This window comes from Papaver somniferum, chromosome 1 (assembly GCF_003573695.1).
Source record: "Papaver somniferum cultivar HN1 chromosome 1, ASM357369v1, whole genome shotgun sequence".
NCBI classification, from domain to species: Eukaryota; Viridiplantae; Streptophyta; class Magnoliopsida; order Ranunculales; family Papaveraceae; genus Papaver; species Papaver somniferum.
Window position 1 is genome coordinate 167,076,077 of NC_039358.1, and position 18,090 is coordinate 167,094,166.

Genomic DNA, 18,090 nt, shown 5'->3' on the forward strand with positions numbered 1-18,090 from the left:
TTTAGAGGAGAGAGAAAAGGCTGGAACTTCAATCTTTTTTTTATAATCCTGCTGAAAGTGAATTGTGACTTCTTGGTGTCTAAAATGAGTCAGAGTTTAATGTTCCGTCTGTATTTCTTCTTTGGATCCCATATGGTATCTGTGTTTTTCTTTTTCTGTGTTTAACGTTTTCAATTTCTTCCATGATTGAGTAAATTGCAATCAAAATGGTTAAAATTATACTCCCTCCATACCTATTATATAGGCGGAATTTTCATTTTTCCTTGTACCATTATATAGGCGGAGTCCAAATTTCAAAACGTCTTTTTACTTATATTACCCTTATTTATTTGCTTGGGAATCATCACAAGTGAGTATATGTCTCTAACATTGAAAATATAATTAAGAGTAAAATAGAAAAAAACATATAAATGCATAAAATTAATAAAAAAATTTTAATCTAAGAATTATATATGGTAGGGAGGGAGTAGAAGTTAGGGCGACTTATTCGTTCAACTTACAATCCGGTCCTTGCTATCCATCCAAATTTTGGACATTTACAAGTCCGCTGTCCAAATCTAGCAGCCGGTAAAGGGTGTTGTTGTCATTGTGATATCTTTCTCGAAAAGTTTAAAACACACAGATGGCTTCAAACGTGGGTAGCTTGGTAATTACCTCAAAGAACCTAGTACCCTCTTCTTTTCTAGTGTAGAGCTTTCGCGAAGTTTAAGGTAGAAGAAAGAAGGTCCTACTCTCCACAGCTTTACTGACGTTTAGAGTCTCTCTTTTCTTTGTTTTCACTGATATTATTACCTACCTCGATTAGGGTTTATGTAGTTCTTGTTGCTATTGCACTAACTTTAGTGTTAAATCAGTTGGATCATGACATGGGATATAAAAGGAACTTAAAACTGTTAGGCTCAAAAATCTCATGTGAGATTATTTTCAAGATATTCTGATTATTAATAATTTTGGTAAACTTGGATTACATAATTTTGTGAAATTGTGAATGATGATCTTCGTTTATCTTTTGATTTTAGATTTATCATATGTTACACCATATTTTTTTTTTTGGATTTGGATGTTTCATATTGTAGGCCATTTTAATTGTTTGCCATTACTTAGGTAAATTGGTAGGACTAGCTAAATTCATCTTTTTCAGCTAGCAAACTAAAGTTTTCCTCGTCTTGGGCCTCAAGGTCTACCATAAGTTGAAACTTGTAGTTGTTTATCTGCCATTTATCTATTATGTTACTGATAAATCTGAATTTGTGTAACGCGAATGGGGTTTCAAAGTAACGCGAAATGACTGAATTTTTAGATGTTTGCATCTGTATATTTGTTAAAGTATTTTATAGACAAAAATCGTGCTCATCAAATCTTGAAAGAGGTTACTAGTGCATGAACTTCTTCTCAACTTTTTATTTCGTTATGCATGCAGCATCATTGTGGACTGGTTTCTGAAATATATGGGAACTGGGAAATCACTGTCTGAATGTTGTGGATTACCTCTGAGTAATGAACTATTGATGAATCATATACTAGACTAGCATCTCAGTTTTACTTGTCGTATCTCTCAATGAGTTTAATCTCGACGTATTATGCTTTTTATACAGGTGACCTCATAGAGTGCAACCATGGTGGTTGGACTGCAACATCCATCTGTAGTTGACATGATACGTAGTCAATCTTATCTCTACTCTAAGCTCTCTCCCAATTTGGCCGTGAACACAGTTAGTCAGAATATCACCAGTTTACATGTGAATGGAGGTTTACAAAGTTTTGTGCAGCCCCCGAGCCAGGGAGATAGCATTTCCTTTATGTCCCCTATGACACCTGTATTTGTGCATGCACCAGCAGAGAAAGGTGTTCAAGGTTTCGCCGTTGACTTTCTTACGGGAGGAGTATCTGCTGCTGTCTCAAAAACAGCTGCTGCTCCAATTGAACGTGTAAAGCTCTTGATTCAGAATCAGGATGAAATGATCAAGTCTGGTCGTCTCTCAAGACCCTATAGCGGAATAGCCGACTGCTTTGGTAGAACAATGAAAAATGAAGGCGTTCTCGCTTTATGGAGAGGCAATACTGCCAATGTTATCAGATACTTTCCTACCCAGGTCAGCTTATTTCTTAGTTTATGACTCTACTCGATTAGGTTTTTATGTTGCTTTCTCTAGTTGAGTGAGCTCATTCAGTTATGTTTTCTGTTCTTTGAGTCAACTTCGGGGTGTTTACGTTCGAAGTGTATGAATGGCAGGCTCTGAACTTTGCTTTCAAGGATTCCTTCAAAAGACTTTTCGACTTTAAGAAGGATAGAGATGGCTACTGGAAATGGTTTGCTGGAAACTTGGCTTCTGGAGGTGCAGCTGGTGCTTCATCCCTTCTATTTGTCTACTCCTTGGATTATGCCCGAACACGTCTCGCAAATGATGCCAAGGCTGCCAAGAAAGGCGGGGAAAGGCAATTCAACGGTCTGATCGATGTCTACAAGAAAACCCTTAAATCTGATGGTATTGCGGGTCTCTATCGTGGATTTAACATCTCCTGTGTTGGTATCGTCGTCTACCGTGGGCTCTACTTTGGAATGTACGATTCTTTAAAACCCGTTGTACTTGTTGGAAATATGCAGGTAAGTGAGATTGGAAGATTACCGACCAGTGTGTTATATTTCAGCACTGTTGTTGATAAAATGTTAACTCGCATGTTTGTTTTGGTGATTACAGGATAGTTTCCTGGCGAGTTTCCTTTTAGGTTGGGGTATCACAATTGGAGCTGGTTTAGCCTCCTACCCGATAGATACTGTTAGAAGAAGGATGATGATGACATCTGGTGAAGTCGTGAAGTACAAGAGCTCACTCCATGCATTCACCCAGATAGTCAAGAATGAAGGTGCTAAATCTCTTTTCAAGGGTGCTGGTGCAAACATTTTGCGTGCAGTTGCAGGTGCTGGTGTGCTGGCAGGATATGACAAGCTGCAGCTAGTCTTGCTTGGTAAGAAATATGGATCAGGTGGAGCCGGCTAATAATAACAGGGATGATGAGATGATGAGAACATAGCGGTGTTAATATTTTTACATTTCAGTGTCTTGAGGGGTTTTAGTAAGCTGTCTTTACTTTCTAGATTACAAGACTGAGAGGAACTAGTCAGGTATGGTAGTAGTGAGGTTTACATAGTATAGAAATGGTAAAGTAGCATCTATCAATCACGCAGTGAGCGAAGTATGTTTTGGGTGAACATAAAAGAACAATTCTATGTAAAAATTAGTGTGGTCTTGATGTGTAAATAGTGGCCCATGTTTTCTCTAGATATTCAGACGGTCGACATTTTTGAATGGTAAAAGCTGAAGTTATGTCAGTCGAGGTTTTTCTGAACTGGTCTACTACGTATTGTTTGATTGCCAATTATTCGGTCTGTATGATCCGTATCTCTTGCATAAGAATTGAAATTTGATTCCAGGTGTAGTTAAAAATCAAGTGATAGGACTTGATCTTATTATAAGCCCAATGACATCACGGGAGACGCTGGCAAATGTGTGCCTCAGCGTATCAACCGCAAATGATGTCTGTAAGAGAGAGGATAAACAATTGAAGACGACAATGAAATTTTTTCCGTATGTTTGAAGAGAATGATGCTCAACAAGAAACGATGTAAATGGATAATTGGCAGCTTATTGTTGGGTGTAAAAAGAATAAACATTTGGTGCCTAATCGATTCTGTGTCCGAACAATCACTTTTTATCACTTCAAATTGAAGAAACGACTTTTCCTTCTCTGAACTAAGAAAACAAAATGCGTTAAAGGAGGGATGTCTCAGTCCTGCCACATCCCTCTCTTGGGTCATTTCCATGTCTCTCTTCCGTCGCCTTAACCTTGCATTATTTTCCTTCCGCTTCTCTGCGACATTTCTTAGAATTAATTCTTACCATAATGTCTGTATGCTACATTTATCACATCAGCATATAAACAGTGATCTGTGGTTTTGTACTTCAAAAGAATTGTAAAGCCTTAGAGCAGAGAACAAAACAGACGGTTTCGAATTGTAACAAATTGGGTCATCTTAGAATTTTTACAAACAGAATTATCCTTAGTAGTGTATAATTTGTCACCCTTTATTTCACAACTAAACTGGAATTGGCTGTGTATACAGACAAATGTTTTGAGGTCTTTATCAGGTTAGTAAAAAAGCAATTCTCATGGAGATCTACCATAAGATTCAGTCTTACCGTCAGCTTAGGCTATGATTTCCTTTACTATTGTTTGGCCTTTCGGATTATACACATCCTGGGATGTCTTTATCAATGTTTCATCAATATTTTCAAATGAAAGAAATGATGAAGCAAGCTGACCCCAACAAAAAAAATGCACTAGGAGGATCGTCCCGTATAAATGCACTTAGCTTCATATCATTCCTTCAGTGCAGAACATATTACAATGGCTTCATCTTTTTCTTCCAAGTTCAGTCTTTTAATCGTCTTATTTTTACATTTCACTTTCTCTTTCAATAAACTAGTAGCCAAATCCAAAATCAGCAACTCAACCACCACCCACAACCATTTAAGTCCAGACTATAAACTTCAACAAGCTTATGAAGCTCTCCAAGCATGGAAACTAGTAATCTACTCCGACCCTAGCAACTTCACCTCCAATTGGGTTGGTTACTCGGTCTGTGACTACAACGGAATATACTGTGCACCTTCTCTTGACGAACCTGAAATCGTAGTTGTTGCTGGAATCGATCTCAATCATCAAGATATAGCTGGAGTTATACCCGGTGAACTAGGATTGCTAACTGATCTTGCTTTGCTTCATCTCAACAGTAACCGTTTCAGTGGAATTCTGCCAGAATCCTTTGCCAATCTCACCCTCCTCTTCGAGCTCGATCTCAGTAACAACAGGTTTGTTGGTAAGTTCCCATCAGTAGTTCTCTCTCTACCATCTCTCAAGTTTCTTGATCTCCGTTACAATGAGTTCGAAGGACCACTGCCACCCGAGCTCTTCTCTAAGAGCTTTGATGCGATTTTTGTCAACAACAATCGATTAACTTCAGTGATCCCATCGAACATAAACAGTAGTTCAGCCTCAGTCATAGTTTTTGCTAACAACAACTTTGGAGGATGTCTTCCTCCTAGCATTGCAAAGTTAGCAGACAGCTTGGAAGAACTGCTGCTAATAAACACCAACTTGTCTGGATGTTTACCACCAGAAATAGGGTTTTTATACAAGCTGAAAGTGCTTGATGTAAGTTACAATAAGTTGGTAGGACCTCTACCAGATACCATTGCAGGATTGATGCATGTGGAACAGCTCGATGTAGCACACAATATGTTTAGCGGCAACATACCTGAAGCGATTTGTGTTTTACCAAGCTTGACAAATTTCACTTACTCTTACAACTTTTTCTGCGAAGAAGAAGGCTTTTGTCGAAATCTGACATCAAAAAGCATTGTATATGATGATCGTCGCAACTGTTTGCCAGAGAAGCCATTGCAGAGAAGCAAAGAACAGTGTGATGCAGTATACGAGCACCCCATGGAGTGCTTGGACTATCAATGTGGCACTGTTGGTGGTGGTTAAGCTGCAGCTCCTCTATTTTGGCCTTACCAGTCCTAGACCTGGAACTAGTATTATCTTGCTCTGCAGTAAAATCATACTACACGCATTTCGTATTCAAGAACAGAATTGAAATGTTACAGATTCTGTTAAGTATCTTTCTGTTTCTTGACATTTTAGTTTCACCAAGTTATACTAATGATAAGCCTGTAATTGGCTCGACCTGAGAATAACTGTAATCGTTTCTTGGTTTGGTTCCTGGATATCCCTTTCTTCAGTAACACTGCAGTGGCTGTCAAAAATCTGCGTCAGCTTACATAACAAATATAAAGCATAATACTCCATAAGTACCCGTGTGTCACGAAAGAGAAACTAAACATGAATTCAATTCCATCTCATCTGATTCAGTTTTACAGACAAAAGCTTTGTGCATCAACTCTAGTGTAACTAGTTGTTTTTGCTTTGATCTCAACAAAAGACTTGCAAAAAGAAAAAAGTAAACCAAATTACAGCGCTCCTTTACAAGGATACAAGACCTAGAGTTGGAACAATCTCTCACTTCCATAGTTCTTCCATGGGGATGCCACGGTCAAGAGCAACTTCTTTGAACTGTCTCATTTTCTGAACAGCCACAACTGTTGCCCTAGCATTGTTGAGCGCATTCTTACTCCTGATTTGCTTTCCTAAAGCATTTTCAACACCAGCCATTTCTAACACAATTCTTACTGCACCCCCAGCAATAACACCGGTACCAGGTGAAGCAGGTCTAAGCATCACCTTTGCTGCCCCATAATCTCCGTCAGCTCTGAAATGACATCAATCTTGCATGTTATATAACCAAAGAACATACAACCATGTAAAAAGAACGAAACTGAGCATATAGGAAATATGTATAGAAAGCAAATCCTAAAATCAGAAGAAATTTTTTAAAGTGAAGGAAACTAAACCACAGAGCAAAAAATTTGTTGATGACTTTCAAATGATTCTCATTTACTGAGGGAAAATACTCCATTAACACTAGGGGTTGCATGGCATTTAGACACCAAACTTAAATGATAACTTTCAACAGTTTATGGCAAATGTGAGCTCTAAGATTGCTTCAAATAGAAAAGTACTCTTTCAAGAATATAACCAACCACAGCAACTTAAAAGAGCTGTCTATAAAATTTCAAAATGTACCAAACATTAAATCAAATAGCCATCCATCCACCAACAGAGCAGGATAATCATTTGATCTCAGTGAGTCAAGGAAAATAAACATTAGCATAGATTATACAAATTGGAGGAACCTCACATAATCGGAATACACGTCAATGACAATGTAACCAATGTGTTAGCGTATCAATTCAGCTAAGATTTCTGTATTCACCTAATCAAATTACAGCTCAATAGACTAAGTTTCAAACACCAAAACTAAACACAGCACATTATCAACTGCGGAGTAATAATTTATGAAAATGAAAAATCTTAGTTGCTTTTTGTTACCTGTGAGGGAAAGTTGAATACTTAGTTAAGGGCACAGTAATGATATTCCTTCTAGCATTAACAGCAGACTTCTGAACTGCAGAAACAACTTCTTTAGCTTTACCAACACCAACTCCAACTTGACCTTGTTTATCACCAACAACAACGACAGCTCTAAAATGCAATTGTTTCCCACCTTTAACAACTTTGGTAACCCTTCTGACTTGAACAACTCTTTCTTCAAAACCATCTCTAATTTTCTCTTTCTTAGTCTTTGTACCAAACCCAGTTGCTTTCTTCATCTTAGAATCCATAACATATACATCGTTACCTAGCACACTCATACCACTATAAGCAGGACCATACAATTCTTCATAGGCTGCTGCAATTTCATCTTCAGATTCTGGTGGAAGATCATCAAATGAAGGTGGTTCAATATAACCTTCTGGTCTTGGTGGTGGCTCAAATGTGAAATCTTCATCTGGGTTTATTTCATTTTCCATGAAAATGGTTTCTGCATCAGAGGGTGTAGCTTTTATGGGTTTAGGTTTTTGGGATTTTGAATGGGGGAATTTTAGGGAAGAAATTGGTGTGATGAGTTTATGGGTTTTGATGTTTGAGAAGGAGAAAGAAGTGTGGTTTGGGAGAAATTTTCTAGATGTTGAGATAGAAAGGGAAGCGAATGAAGAGAGAGGACTTGCAGAGGCAGCCATTGGAGAGACGCAGAAATTGTGACCAGAGTGTTTTAATTTACTTGTTGTGCTCTCTCGACTTGTTGTTTCTTCGATGGAGTGAAGAACAGCTTATCTGCAATGAAAGTGGATTTCTTTGTTTTCTAAGATTAGATGAGGGACTTTCAGTGACTGTAAATGGGAGGTTATATCTAGCAAAGACTAGATACTGGTAAAAAGGAAAGGAGGAAAAAGAAAGAAAAAAAAGTAAAAAAACTGAACCTGACGTGAATCGAACAGGCAACCTTCTGATCTGAGTCAGACGCGCTACCATTGCGCTACAAATCCACTTCGTGTTATAAGTCATGGCAAAAAGGTATAAAGCGTAAATAACAAATCTGGTTTATTAGATCAAACTCAAACATCGTTGAACGGTATGGTTGGACTAAATTATTGAATCTAGTTAGATATGTGTCTTAGGAGTCGGACACTATAAATATATGATCTTCAAACCAAAACCCTCACAAATTCTGTAGATCATAAATTTCATATGGCAGAAGTTGCATCTCAACTCGACAACCAATACAAATCTTATAATTTTATGAAGCCAAACTTAGAGTTGTTGTCGAAAAGATATGCGATGGTTACAAAATAATAAAATGGAGAATGGTAATTACTTATTGGTCTGTAACTAAAAAGGAAAGAAAGAATTCAAGTTTGTAAATTAACCGATGGAAATATATTGCTAAAAGATATTGTTCGAGATTTTTATTGAAGTCATTAAATTTATATTTTGTAAAAAACACACTACTGTAAATTAAACACATATAAAGTTAAAAGTTATAATTTTATTTTTTATTAGTAGTGTAACAATCAGCATTGAATTCATCGTGCACACAATGCTGATTGTTATGTTTTTATTGGACTTAGCTTGTTTCTTAGATTTTGGTATGACTTTTGGGGAAGAAGAGGATCCAGCTCCACTTAACATGAGTATCCCCCTTAATTTCATTTAGATTCCTATATTCTTTAGATTTAGATTCCTAGCATAAGAATATTTACGGAGCCGCACAGTATTTACACAAAGATGTGGATCAGGGAAAGACCAGTATTGCGGAATATTCAAAGGTTCATTTTATTCTTCATCAATATTTGCATAAAGACATATAATAGACTTAAACTTTGTAAACAAAAGTTCATCTCATCTTCCATCAATATTTGCATAATGACATAATAGGCTTAACTTTTGTTTGTCAAAAGTTCATTCAATCTTTTATCAATATTGACATATGAAAGACTTAACTCTTGACATGTATGGGACAATCAAAGTTCACGGACGCAAACACACATATCTCATGACAAGTTGCAATATATGAAACCATAAAGATTAATACTGCAAAATCATTTTCCAAATAAACTTTAGAATTTAAATAAATAAATCTAGCAAGATGAAAATCGTTGAAAATAGCTATGTGAACTCACAATAATGGCTATTCCAAACCCTAGGTATCCTTATTATAAAACAAGAATAAATTCTCATAAGAAGTTTCCTAGATATTAAGACCTCTAAAAAATTCTTTATCGTCCCCGAACTCCTTTTCGTCAACAGCCATGGGAACATAAGGTTCATGAAGAAAGGAGTCAATTCCAACAAACCTTCTAGACTGATGCCGAACCAGTGCCTTCTGAATTTCGAGAGTCCTAAAAACAATAGCCTTTATTTCCTGAATCTCCTTTCTTGTTTCCTTCAACTCTTCAAAAACCCCAGAGAACTTATGTTGATTAGACGGAACAACACTTAGTTTTCTCACATTCCTCCTTTTTCTTTTCAAAGTTGAAGGTACAGGAGATTTATCTTTTCCTTCATGATTGATGGCTTAACAATCATATTACCATCTTTTCCATCAGAAGACATAATGCTTGGATTCTCCATACCAGTATGAGATTGTGAAAGGAATTCACAAATCAGATTCAACAAGCAATCTTGTGATAAAAAGAAGTTTTCAGGGAAGGAAAAAGGAATGTAGGGTTACGAAACCTTTATACACTCAAAAGGATTCACGTACGCATAACTCACAACCCTGGCAGAATTATCGATATTAACCCCTTTTTTTATTGATTAAACAGAGTAAACCACTTTCAATATCAATTTAGATATGAAAAGATGGAAGAAGTCCAAACCGGAAAAAGCAAGACCAAAAAATAAACCAAAACAAAGAAAACGTTTTCTTCCTTTTTTTTCCCCTCTAAAGCCTGAAGTGTGCAAACTCTTGTCTCTTGAACCAGGCACATGAGACAAGATGCAAAACCAACACAATTAAGTTGTGCTGGGGTGAACAATAATCTGTCCACCGCAACCTTCTTGAACGGAATTCTTAGAACCCTGTTTCTCAGACAGTTTAGACCGTACTCTTTTCTCTATAAGTCTAATTGTTTCTTTGGAAATTAACTTCTTCGGGTAAGAGAAAAGATTACATACCTCAGACGACTTCTGAACAAGTTTGAGCTTGTTTGCTAATTTATTTGCTCTTCATTGAAGTTTATTGACATATCTTATCTTATGTTTGTACTTGAAACATTTGGAGATTTCATGACCCTTGAGAGTACAATAAGAACATGTAATTATGGAGGATGGTTCAGACGTCATAGTTGTGCATGCTGCTAGACAAACGGTAGAACCTGAAAAATTAAAAATAGAATTTCCACTAGACAAAGAGAAATCCATTTTATCTTCCAAAGTGGTTGAAGTTTCTTCCGGAAGGATATCGAGGTTGATGAACGTATTCCTACAATTATCAAAATCAATATTTTCACAGAGGAGTGCAACAATTGATTTTTCGTCTTCATTAGAATCATAGTGATCAGACGTTTTATCAAGAGTTGCAGCAAGACATTTGTTTCCAGTGTATTTTCTACGATTTGGACACTCATTCGCAAAATGACCAAAACCTTTACACTTGAAGCACTGTGGCATATCCTCATCATCAGTATCGTCAACATCTCTGTTTTTAGGAGGAATGTGATTATGAGGTTTGATTGATAACTTAGGTTTGTCTCTGGTGAACCGTTTACTTTTCTTCTAAAGAAGATCTCTAAATTGTCTTGTGATCAAAGAGACTGACTTGTCAAGATCTTCATCTGATGAATCAGTCTCAGAAAGATCATCTTCAGAGATGCCAACACTTTTATTTTTCTCAAGTAATTTAGTGTTCCTTTGTGCTTCGAAAGCAATATCCTTTCCAGATTTGGATACATGCTCACGATCAAATATCTTTAACTTCCCAACCAGAGTATTTCTAGAAAGCACATCATGGTTATTTCCTTCAAAGATGGCATGTTTCTTAGAATCGTATCTAGATGGCAATGATCTAAGAATTTTCATCACAATGTCCTTTTCAGGAATAATCTTACCCAACGCAAAAGATGCATTAACAATTTCAGTCACTTTGTAATTAAATTCATCAAATGAATCTTCATCTGCCATACGAAGGTTTTCCCAATCAGAATTTAGGTTTTGAAGCCTAGCTTTTTTTGAGATATATTCCCTTAAAATATGGTTTCTAAGATATCCCAAACATCTTTAGACCGAGTGCACGTAGTCACATGGTGCTGAAGATCTGGGGTAATGGCATAGATGATTGCATTCATTCCGTCAGAATTTTTCTTTGCAGCAAGAACCTCGACAGCATCATAATCACCAATATCCTTTGAAACAGTTACAGTCCCTATTGTAACAACAAGAGGATTATAGACATTAACAACGTAAACCCATGATTGAAAATCACGTGCTTGAAGAAAGGCACGCATAGAAATTTTCCACCACAAGTAACTCGAGCCATCGAAGACTGACGATACGTTTATAGAGATAGCGCCTCTGTCCATGTAGTCAGATCCCTACAAACACGGACTTATGAGGTCTTGAAGGTGTTTGCCTGCTCTGATACCAATTGAAAAAGCGGGACTCTAAAAACCACACCCAATATTTCGCTTAGCAATCTGTATGGACTAACTCCAATATACTTTCAAGAGAATCAACTAGACAGTCAGACTCAATCTTAATAAAAGTATATCAAAGAGTTATATCTCAATTTCTTAATTCAATCTGCAATCAAACAAATAGGAATTTGCGAGCCCGATTGGGTAAGAGAAATAACTTGGATGGTATCACAAACCAATGTCCAAGTGTCAATCAATTCAATTAACAACCCAAAAGGTCGGATTCAAGAACTGATTGAACTTAACGCACAACCTGTGATATTTCTATTACATAATAAAATATAATGTGGAAAAGAAATAACACAGACACCAGAAGTTTTGTTAACGAGGAAACCGCAAATGCAGAAAAACTCCGGGACCTAGTCCATATTTGAACACCACACTATATTAAGCCGCTATAGACATTAGCCTACTCCAAGTTAACTTCGTGTTGGAATGTAGTTGAGCCCTAATCAATCTCACAACGATGAAGGTACAATCGCGTTCCTTACGCCTCTAGAACCACACTAGATTCTGCGCACTTGGTTCCCTTAGATGATCTCACCCACAACTAAGAGTTGCTACGACCCAAAGTCGAAGACTTGATAAACCATTCTGTCTTACACAGAAAAGTTGATAGACATATTTTTGTGTCTAAATTGTCCTCAATGTCTGCTTTGTTGGAACTCGATTTTTGTACTAATATTGTGTTTTTATGTATTTTTAGGAAATAAATATTGTTGGAAAATTCGGCTCGAAAAGTTGCTCGGAGCACCCCCGGAGGACATTTGCTATACGAACCTGGTTTTGAATTATTTCTCCCTTTTCATCATTTGTAAACCCATCTTTGAGCATAAATGAAATCAACTTTTGAGCGTGTTTCCAACATGATGAGAGGCTAATTTCTCCCACAACCAAGGCAGTGAGAAAGCTATTTACGCATGAATAATTGGTAATCATTTATTTCCTCAAATTTATAATTTATAATTCACTCAATCACTGCTTTTGCAGAGTTTTTAATTGTTTGCAAAAAATTTATTCATTAGTTGTGATTCAATTAGATAGGTTATGCTTTGTTTAGATAATATATGCTTAGGGATACAATTAATTTTTGAGAATTTTTCAGATTATTTGTGAATTAAGAAATAAGAGTCTTAAAAGATAATAAGAGTTTTGGATTTTTTACCATAATTTATTCATGTGTAATAGTGAAATCAGTGTCTTGGTTGTTTTCTAATATCTTGAAGTCAATTTTGTAACAAGTTTTCTTTGTTTTTAAATTTTTATTAAGTCTAAAATTTATTGCCTTCACAAGTCTTAAAACAACCCTTTTATCACTATCTACAACAACTTTGAAAACACATCAAATTTTTGGCGCCGCCGACGTGGACTTTTCTTTAGGCTAGAGTTTTTAGATATTTTTTTTTAGGCTTTTATTTGTTTTTATTTTATTTGTTCTTCTTTACGTTTTTTGGTTTTTGTCTTTTTCTTACAGATTTTGGAATTGGGAGCGAAAGAAAATTTTGCCAAAGCTTTGGTGAATACTTAAGACTTGGAGTAAAAGACAAAGCGAAAGGAGCGAAAGAAGATTTTTTTTTGTTTTTATTAAAAAAAAAAGGAAAAAAAAAAGAGAGACATTTTATTTATTTTTTTATTATTATATTTTTTTAGACTTTCCTTTTCTTTTGGACTTTGGACTTGGACATTTGGACATTCTTTTATTTTTAAACCCTACGGAAGGGTAGTATTAAATATTAAACTGTTTGTAGAGAAGGACGGTGATTACGATATCACCTCGGCCCCTCGGGTTCGTACACGACATTGGAGTTGTGGCCCGAGTCGACTTCAGCGGTTCATCCCCCGTCTGGAACGGGAGGTAAGTTTGTCGAAACACTCGTGAATCCCCTATCAACGAGTTATTGTATTCCTTCGTTTGCATATATGCTGAGGACTTGAAAACGTCTGCTTTAATTTCCTAGTAAAGGGCAAGGACTGGCCATACAAGATAAGGGTTCATATTTCATCACCATTCTCTTCTTGCCCGCCTTAGGAAAAAAAAACCAAACGCGAACCTAAACCTAAAATTTGGAATAGAACGAGACCTATAGGGTAACGAGCTTAATAGGAAACTCGTTCGAAAAATATTGGTTACTCTTTTGAGCATACTTCGAAGTTCATGATGGTTTCTGTGAGTTGAATGCGTGACTGCGCCGCCTTGGAATGCGGTGAGGCCTTGGGTATCAAAGCTCTACGCATCTTCCCTCGCCTCTATTCAACTTACTTTGACCCGGATTGATTCCAGAGGGGTTTGCTCAAATTGTAACGAATTCCCATTCGAAGGATTAGAAGCTGGTCTAGAAACAATCTAAGTGGAGCCATCATGCTTTTTGTTTGCTAGAAATCAGTAGGTTTGCTGTGGTGGAGTCAGCCTTGTTTGTGTTTGCATATAACTTCCCTTCCTTTTAGGGCTTTTCTTTTTCTTTTGTTTTTTTAGTGTATGCCCGAAAGGGCTTGGAAAAGAAATACTTTTGGTCGTTTGATTAGTGACGAGCCTAGAAGTTCTTCTTGTGAAAGCGGGGAGCTCGAAGACTCTTCTTTTGAGAACCCCGTTTTTGGAAAATTCGGTTTTGAAAATAGGTCTCTTCGTGAGGAAGGTACCCCTAGTACTTCAGCTGTGCCAGTGATGACAACTTTGAAAGATTACATGTTCCCAACTAGGACCAACCGAGCTTCGTGCATTAAATTGCCAGCCAGTACAGCTAATTTCGAGATAAAACCTAGTATTCTTCAGATGATCCCTATGTTCTTAGGAAAAGATGATGAGAACCCTTATTTTCATATTAGGGACTTTGAGGAAATCTGTGGGACAGTTAGAATAAAAGACCTCACTGATGAAGTTTTGAAACTTAAGATGTTTCCCTTTTCCTTGAGAGATAAAGCCAAGACCTGGCTGAACAACCTACCACCTGAGTCCATTGAAACATGGCAGGAACTTGTTGCTGCTTTCTATATGAAATTTTACCCTAAGCATAAAACTGCAGTTGTTAGGCAGAAAATTAGTGCTAGTGTGCAACAAGAGGGAGAGTATCTTTATAGGTTTTTAGAGAGATTCAATGATCTCCTATCCCAGTGTCCTCACCATGGATTTGATAAGATGAAACTTGTTGAGATTATTTATAATGGTTTAGACTATTCGACCAAAGCCATGGTCGAGTCTATGTGCGCTGGTGAGTTCACCAGTAAAAATGTTGATGATGCTTTTACCTTCTTAGGAGCTATTGCTGAAAAATCCCAACAGTGGGAGTCTTGTGTTGAACCCCCTAAAAGACTCTTGGTCAATAGAAGTAGCACCAATGTGGTAAATACAAGCTTCGAGTCAGATGCTAAGTTTGCTCTTTGTCTAGAAGGTTAGAAGCTTTGGAATTGAATCATCCTAATTATAGGTCTCTTGTTGAACCTGATGATAGGATTAGAGCCGCTTAAGTCTCTAGTTGTGGAGTAGATCCCAATACTCGTTTTGGGAAGGTCATGTTAGTGAAGAACAAGCCCATGCTGTCTATAACAACGCTAGGTTTGAGAACCTTCAGAAGTTTGACCCATACTCAGAAACCTACAACCCTGGTTGGAGAAACCATCCTAATTTTTCTTGGTCTAAGGGCCAGAATCAAGGCAAGTCTAGTAATTCTCAGCCTCCCCCAGGTTTTGGTTATGCTAAGAACTCTTCAGGTCAACCCCAGTTTCAGAACCCTTCGGATAAAAAGATCACAAGTTTAGAAGACACTCTAGCCTCGTTTATTAAAAACTCTGATAAGATCAACCTAATTGTTGCTCAAGGGATAGAAGAAAGTAAAAATATAGGTTATGCTAACTCTCAAGCTATTTCTGAGTTAAATAACCAGGTTAGTCAGATAAATGAATCTTTGAGGGAAAAAGGTAAGTTTCCTAGTCAAACTCAACCCAATCCTAAAGCAGAGAAATCGTACAATCATGTGAACTCTATTACAACCCTTAAGAGTGGAAAGAAAGTTGACAATAAGGTTTCCATTCCTGATAGTGAACATGTTGTAGTTCACCCTTCTGAACCAGAAAATGAGGAGACTGATAGAGTCTCTAAAGAGACCAATGAGGGTCCTGCTGAGCCCGACTTTGTTCCCAGAGCCGCGTTTCCCCAGTTGCTAGTTCCAACTAAGAGCGAGTCGAACTTTAATGATATATTGGAGGTTTTTAAGGAGGTAACTATCAACCTACCATTGTTGGATGTGATTAAGCAGATTCCCGTTTATTCCAAGTTTCTTAAGGAATTGTGTACACGAAAGCGTAAGCTTAGTGTCCAAAAGAAAGCCTTCCTAGCTAGTCACGTGAGTTCCATTATTCAGAATACCACAACTCCTAAGTATAAAGACCCAGGGTCCCCTACCATTTCTTGCACAATAGGTAAATACCGTGTTGAGAAAGCTTTACTTGACTTAGGAGCCAGCGTGAATTTACTTCCATACCATGTGTACCTCAAGCTAGGACTTAGTGATTTGAAACCTACCCAAATGACACTTCAGTTAGCTGATAGGTCCGTTAAAATTCTTCGTGGTGTGATCGAGGATGTTCTTATTGAGGTCGACAAGTTTATTTATCCAGTGAACTTTGTTATCCTAGATACCCAACTTGTCCCTGACCCAGAGAACCAGATACCAGTGATTTTAGGTCGCCCATTTTTAGCAACATCCAATGCGATCATTAATTGTCGAACTGGTATTATGAACTTGTCTTTTGGTAATATGACTATTGAGCTGAACGTCTTTCATATTAGTAAGTTACCCTCTGAACTAGATGACTCGAACATAGAAGAGGTAAACATGATAGGAACATTAGTTGAGAAGTCATTACCAAACACTTTGTTAGAAGATCCGTTAGAGAAATGCCTAGCTCACTTTGGGATTGATTTCGATGATGATAATGTGATTAATGAGGTGAATGCTTTGTTAGATTCAACCCCTTTGTTAGACATTAGTAACGGATGGAAACCTAAGTTCGAACCACTACCAGTTTCTAAGTTTATCCTCGTTCCTTCGTTAGAAGAGCCTCCTAAGTTGGACCTAAAACCATTGCCAGATACCCTGAAGTATGTGTTTTTAGGCCCGTCTGAGACTTTACCTGTGATTGTTGCTTCCGACTTGGATAGTGATCAGGAAAGTAGGCTAGTGGCCGTCCTTCAAAACAACAAGGAAGCTTTAGGGTGGAACATAGCAGACATTAAGGGTATAAGTCCTACTGTTTGTATGCATCAGATCTATTTAGAGGAAGATACCAAACCTTCTAGAGAGATGCAACGAAGACGAAACCCTAATATGAAAGAATTAGTTTGAACCGAGGTTCTTAAGCTGTTAGATGCAGGCATTATCTACCCCATTTCAGATAGTAAGTGGGTTAGCCCCGTTCAGGTTGTTCCCAAGAAATCTGGTATTACTATAGTCCAGAATGATAAAAATGAGTTAATACCGACCCGAATGACCACGGGTTGGCGTGTTTGTATTGACTATAGGAAATTGAACAAGGTCACTAGGAAGGACCACTTTCCCCTTCCCTTTATCGACCAAATGCTAAAGACATTAGCTGGACATAGTCATTACTGTTTTCTAGATGGCTACTCAGGCTACAATCAGATCGTTATTGCCCCAGAAGACCAAGAAAAAACTACTTTTACCTGTCCCTTTGCGTATAGACGCATGCCTTTCGGGCTATGTAACGCCCCTCCGACTTTTCAGCGTTGCATGATGAGCTTATTTTCCGATATGGTAGAAACGTTTTTAGAGGTCTTTATGGATGATTTTTCAGTGTTTGGTTCGTCTTTCGATGAGTGCTTGCATCATTTGTCATTAGTGTTGACTAGGTGTAAGGAAAAGAATCTAGTGCTTAATTGGGAGAAATGTCATTTCATGGTTCGATCAGGAATTGTCTTAGGGAATATCGTATCTTCTAAGGGTATAGAGGTAGATAAAGCCAAAGTTGACCTTATCAAGACTTTACAGGTCCCAAAAACCGTAAGAGATATTAGGTCATTCTTAGGGCATGCAGGTTTTTATCGTCGATTCATTAAGGATTTTATCTTGATTTCTAGACCTCTTTGCAACTTGCTTGCAAAAGATGTTAAGTTTGTCTTTGATGATGCTTGTTTAGAGGCTTTTGAGAAGCTTAAGACTTTACTCACTACCGCCCCCATAGTCCAGGCACCCAACTGGAACTTACCCTTTGAGATCATGTGTGATGCTTCAGATTATGCTATTGGTGTTGTGCTAGGTCAGCGAGAAAACAAATTACTTCATGTGATTTACTATGCTAGCAAAACTCTGAATGATGCCCAGTTGAACTATACCACTACCGAGAAGGAACTGTTAGCCATTGTGTTTGCCTTAGACAAGTTTAGACCCTATCTCTTAGGTTCTAAGATCGTCATATATAC

At 37.4% G+C, this 18,090-nt stretch overlaps 3 protein-coding genes across 8 annotated transcripts; 2 read left to right on the plus strand and 1 right to left on the minus strand.

Annotated features, from left to right (window-relative positions):
* The first annotated feature begins 650 nt into the window (after nt 1-650).
* Nucleotides 651-3,397, plus strand: LOC113307252 (ADP,ATP carrier protein-like). Of its 6 annotated transcripts, XM_026555945.1 has the most exons (5): nt 731-912; nt 1,421-1,494; nt 1,596-2,093; nt 2,234-2,605; nt 2,700-3,397. In XM_026555945.1, exons 3-5 carry the CDS (start codon nt 1,617-1,619, stop codon nt 2,997-2,999), a joined length of 1,149 nt encoding a protein of 382 aa, XP_026411730.1. In that variant the 5' UTR covers nt 731-912; nt 1,421-1,494; nt 1,596-1,616; the 3' UTR covers nt 3,000-3,397. The 6 variants fall into 6 exon arrangements, with proteins under 6 accessions (XP_026411728.1, XP_026411731.1, XP_026411730.1 ...); XM_026555943.1 differs by lacking the exons at nt 731-912; nt 1,421-1,494 and adding an exon at nt 651-724; XM_026555946.1 differs by lacking the exons at nt 731-912; nt 1,421-1,494 and adding an exon at nt 653-710.
* A 970-nt stretch (nt 3,398-4,367) lies between these two features.
* On the plus strand, nt 4,368-5,807 carry LOC113307318 (leucine-rich repeat extensin-like protein 4). Its single transcript, XM_026555950.1, has one exon. The coding sequence runs from the start codon at nt 4,408-4,410 to the stop codon at nt 5,548-5,550; it is 1,143 nt and encodes a 380-aa protein (XP_026411735.1). The 5' UTR covers nt 4,368-4,407; the 3' UTR covers nt 5,551-5,807.
* A 77-nt stretch (nt 5,808-5,884) lies between these two features.
* LOC113307334 (30S ribosomal protein S5, chloroplastic-like) lies at nt 5,885-7,851 on the minus strand. Its single transcript, XM_026555951.1, has 2 exons — nt 7,012-7,851; nt 5,885-6,331 (listed from the first exon to the last, which is right to left on the minus strand). The coding sequence occupies exons 1-2, from the start codon at nt 7,701-7,703 to the stop codon at nt 6,082-6,084; spliced, it is 942 nt and encodes a 313-aa protein (XP_026411736.1). The 5' UTR covers nt 7,704-7,851; the 3' UTR covers nt 5,885-6,081.
* Between the last annotated feature and the right edge of the window lie 10,239 nt (nt 7,852-18,090).

Bases quoted from the DNA above. Each gene is read 5' to 3' on its own strand.
- LOC113307318 (XM_026555950.1), top strand. From the start codon at position 4,408: ATGGCTTCATCTTTTTCTTCCAAGTTCAGTCTTTTAATCGTCTTATTT.
- LOC113307252 (XM_026555943.1), top strand. From the start codon at position 1,617: ATGGTGGTTGGACTGCAACATCCATCTGTAGTTGACATGATACGTAGT. The intron at 2,094-2,233 runs GTCAGCTTATTT...TATGAATGGCAG, and splicing joins TCAGATACTTTCCTACCCAG to GCTCTGAACTTTGCTTTCAA. The intron at 2,606-2,699 runs GTAAGTGAGATT...TGGTGATTACAG, and splicing joins TACTTGTTGGAAATATGCAG to GATAGTTTCCTGGCGAGTTT.
- LOC113307334 (XM_026555951.1), bottom strand. From the start codon at position 7,703: ATGGCTGCCTCTGCAAGTCCTCTCTCTTCATTCGCTTCCCTTTCTATC. The intron at 6,332-7,011 runs GTAACAAAAAGC...ATGTCATTTCAG, and splicing joins TATTCAACTTTCCCTCACAG to AGCTGACGGAGATTATGGGG.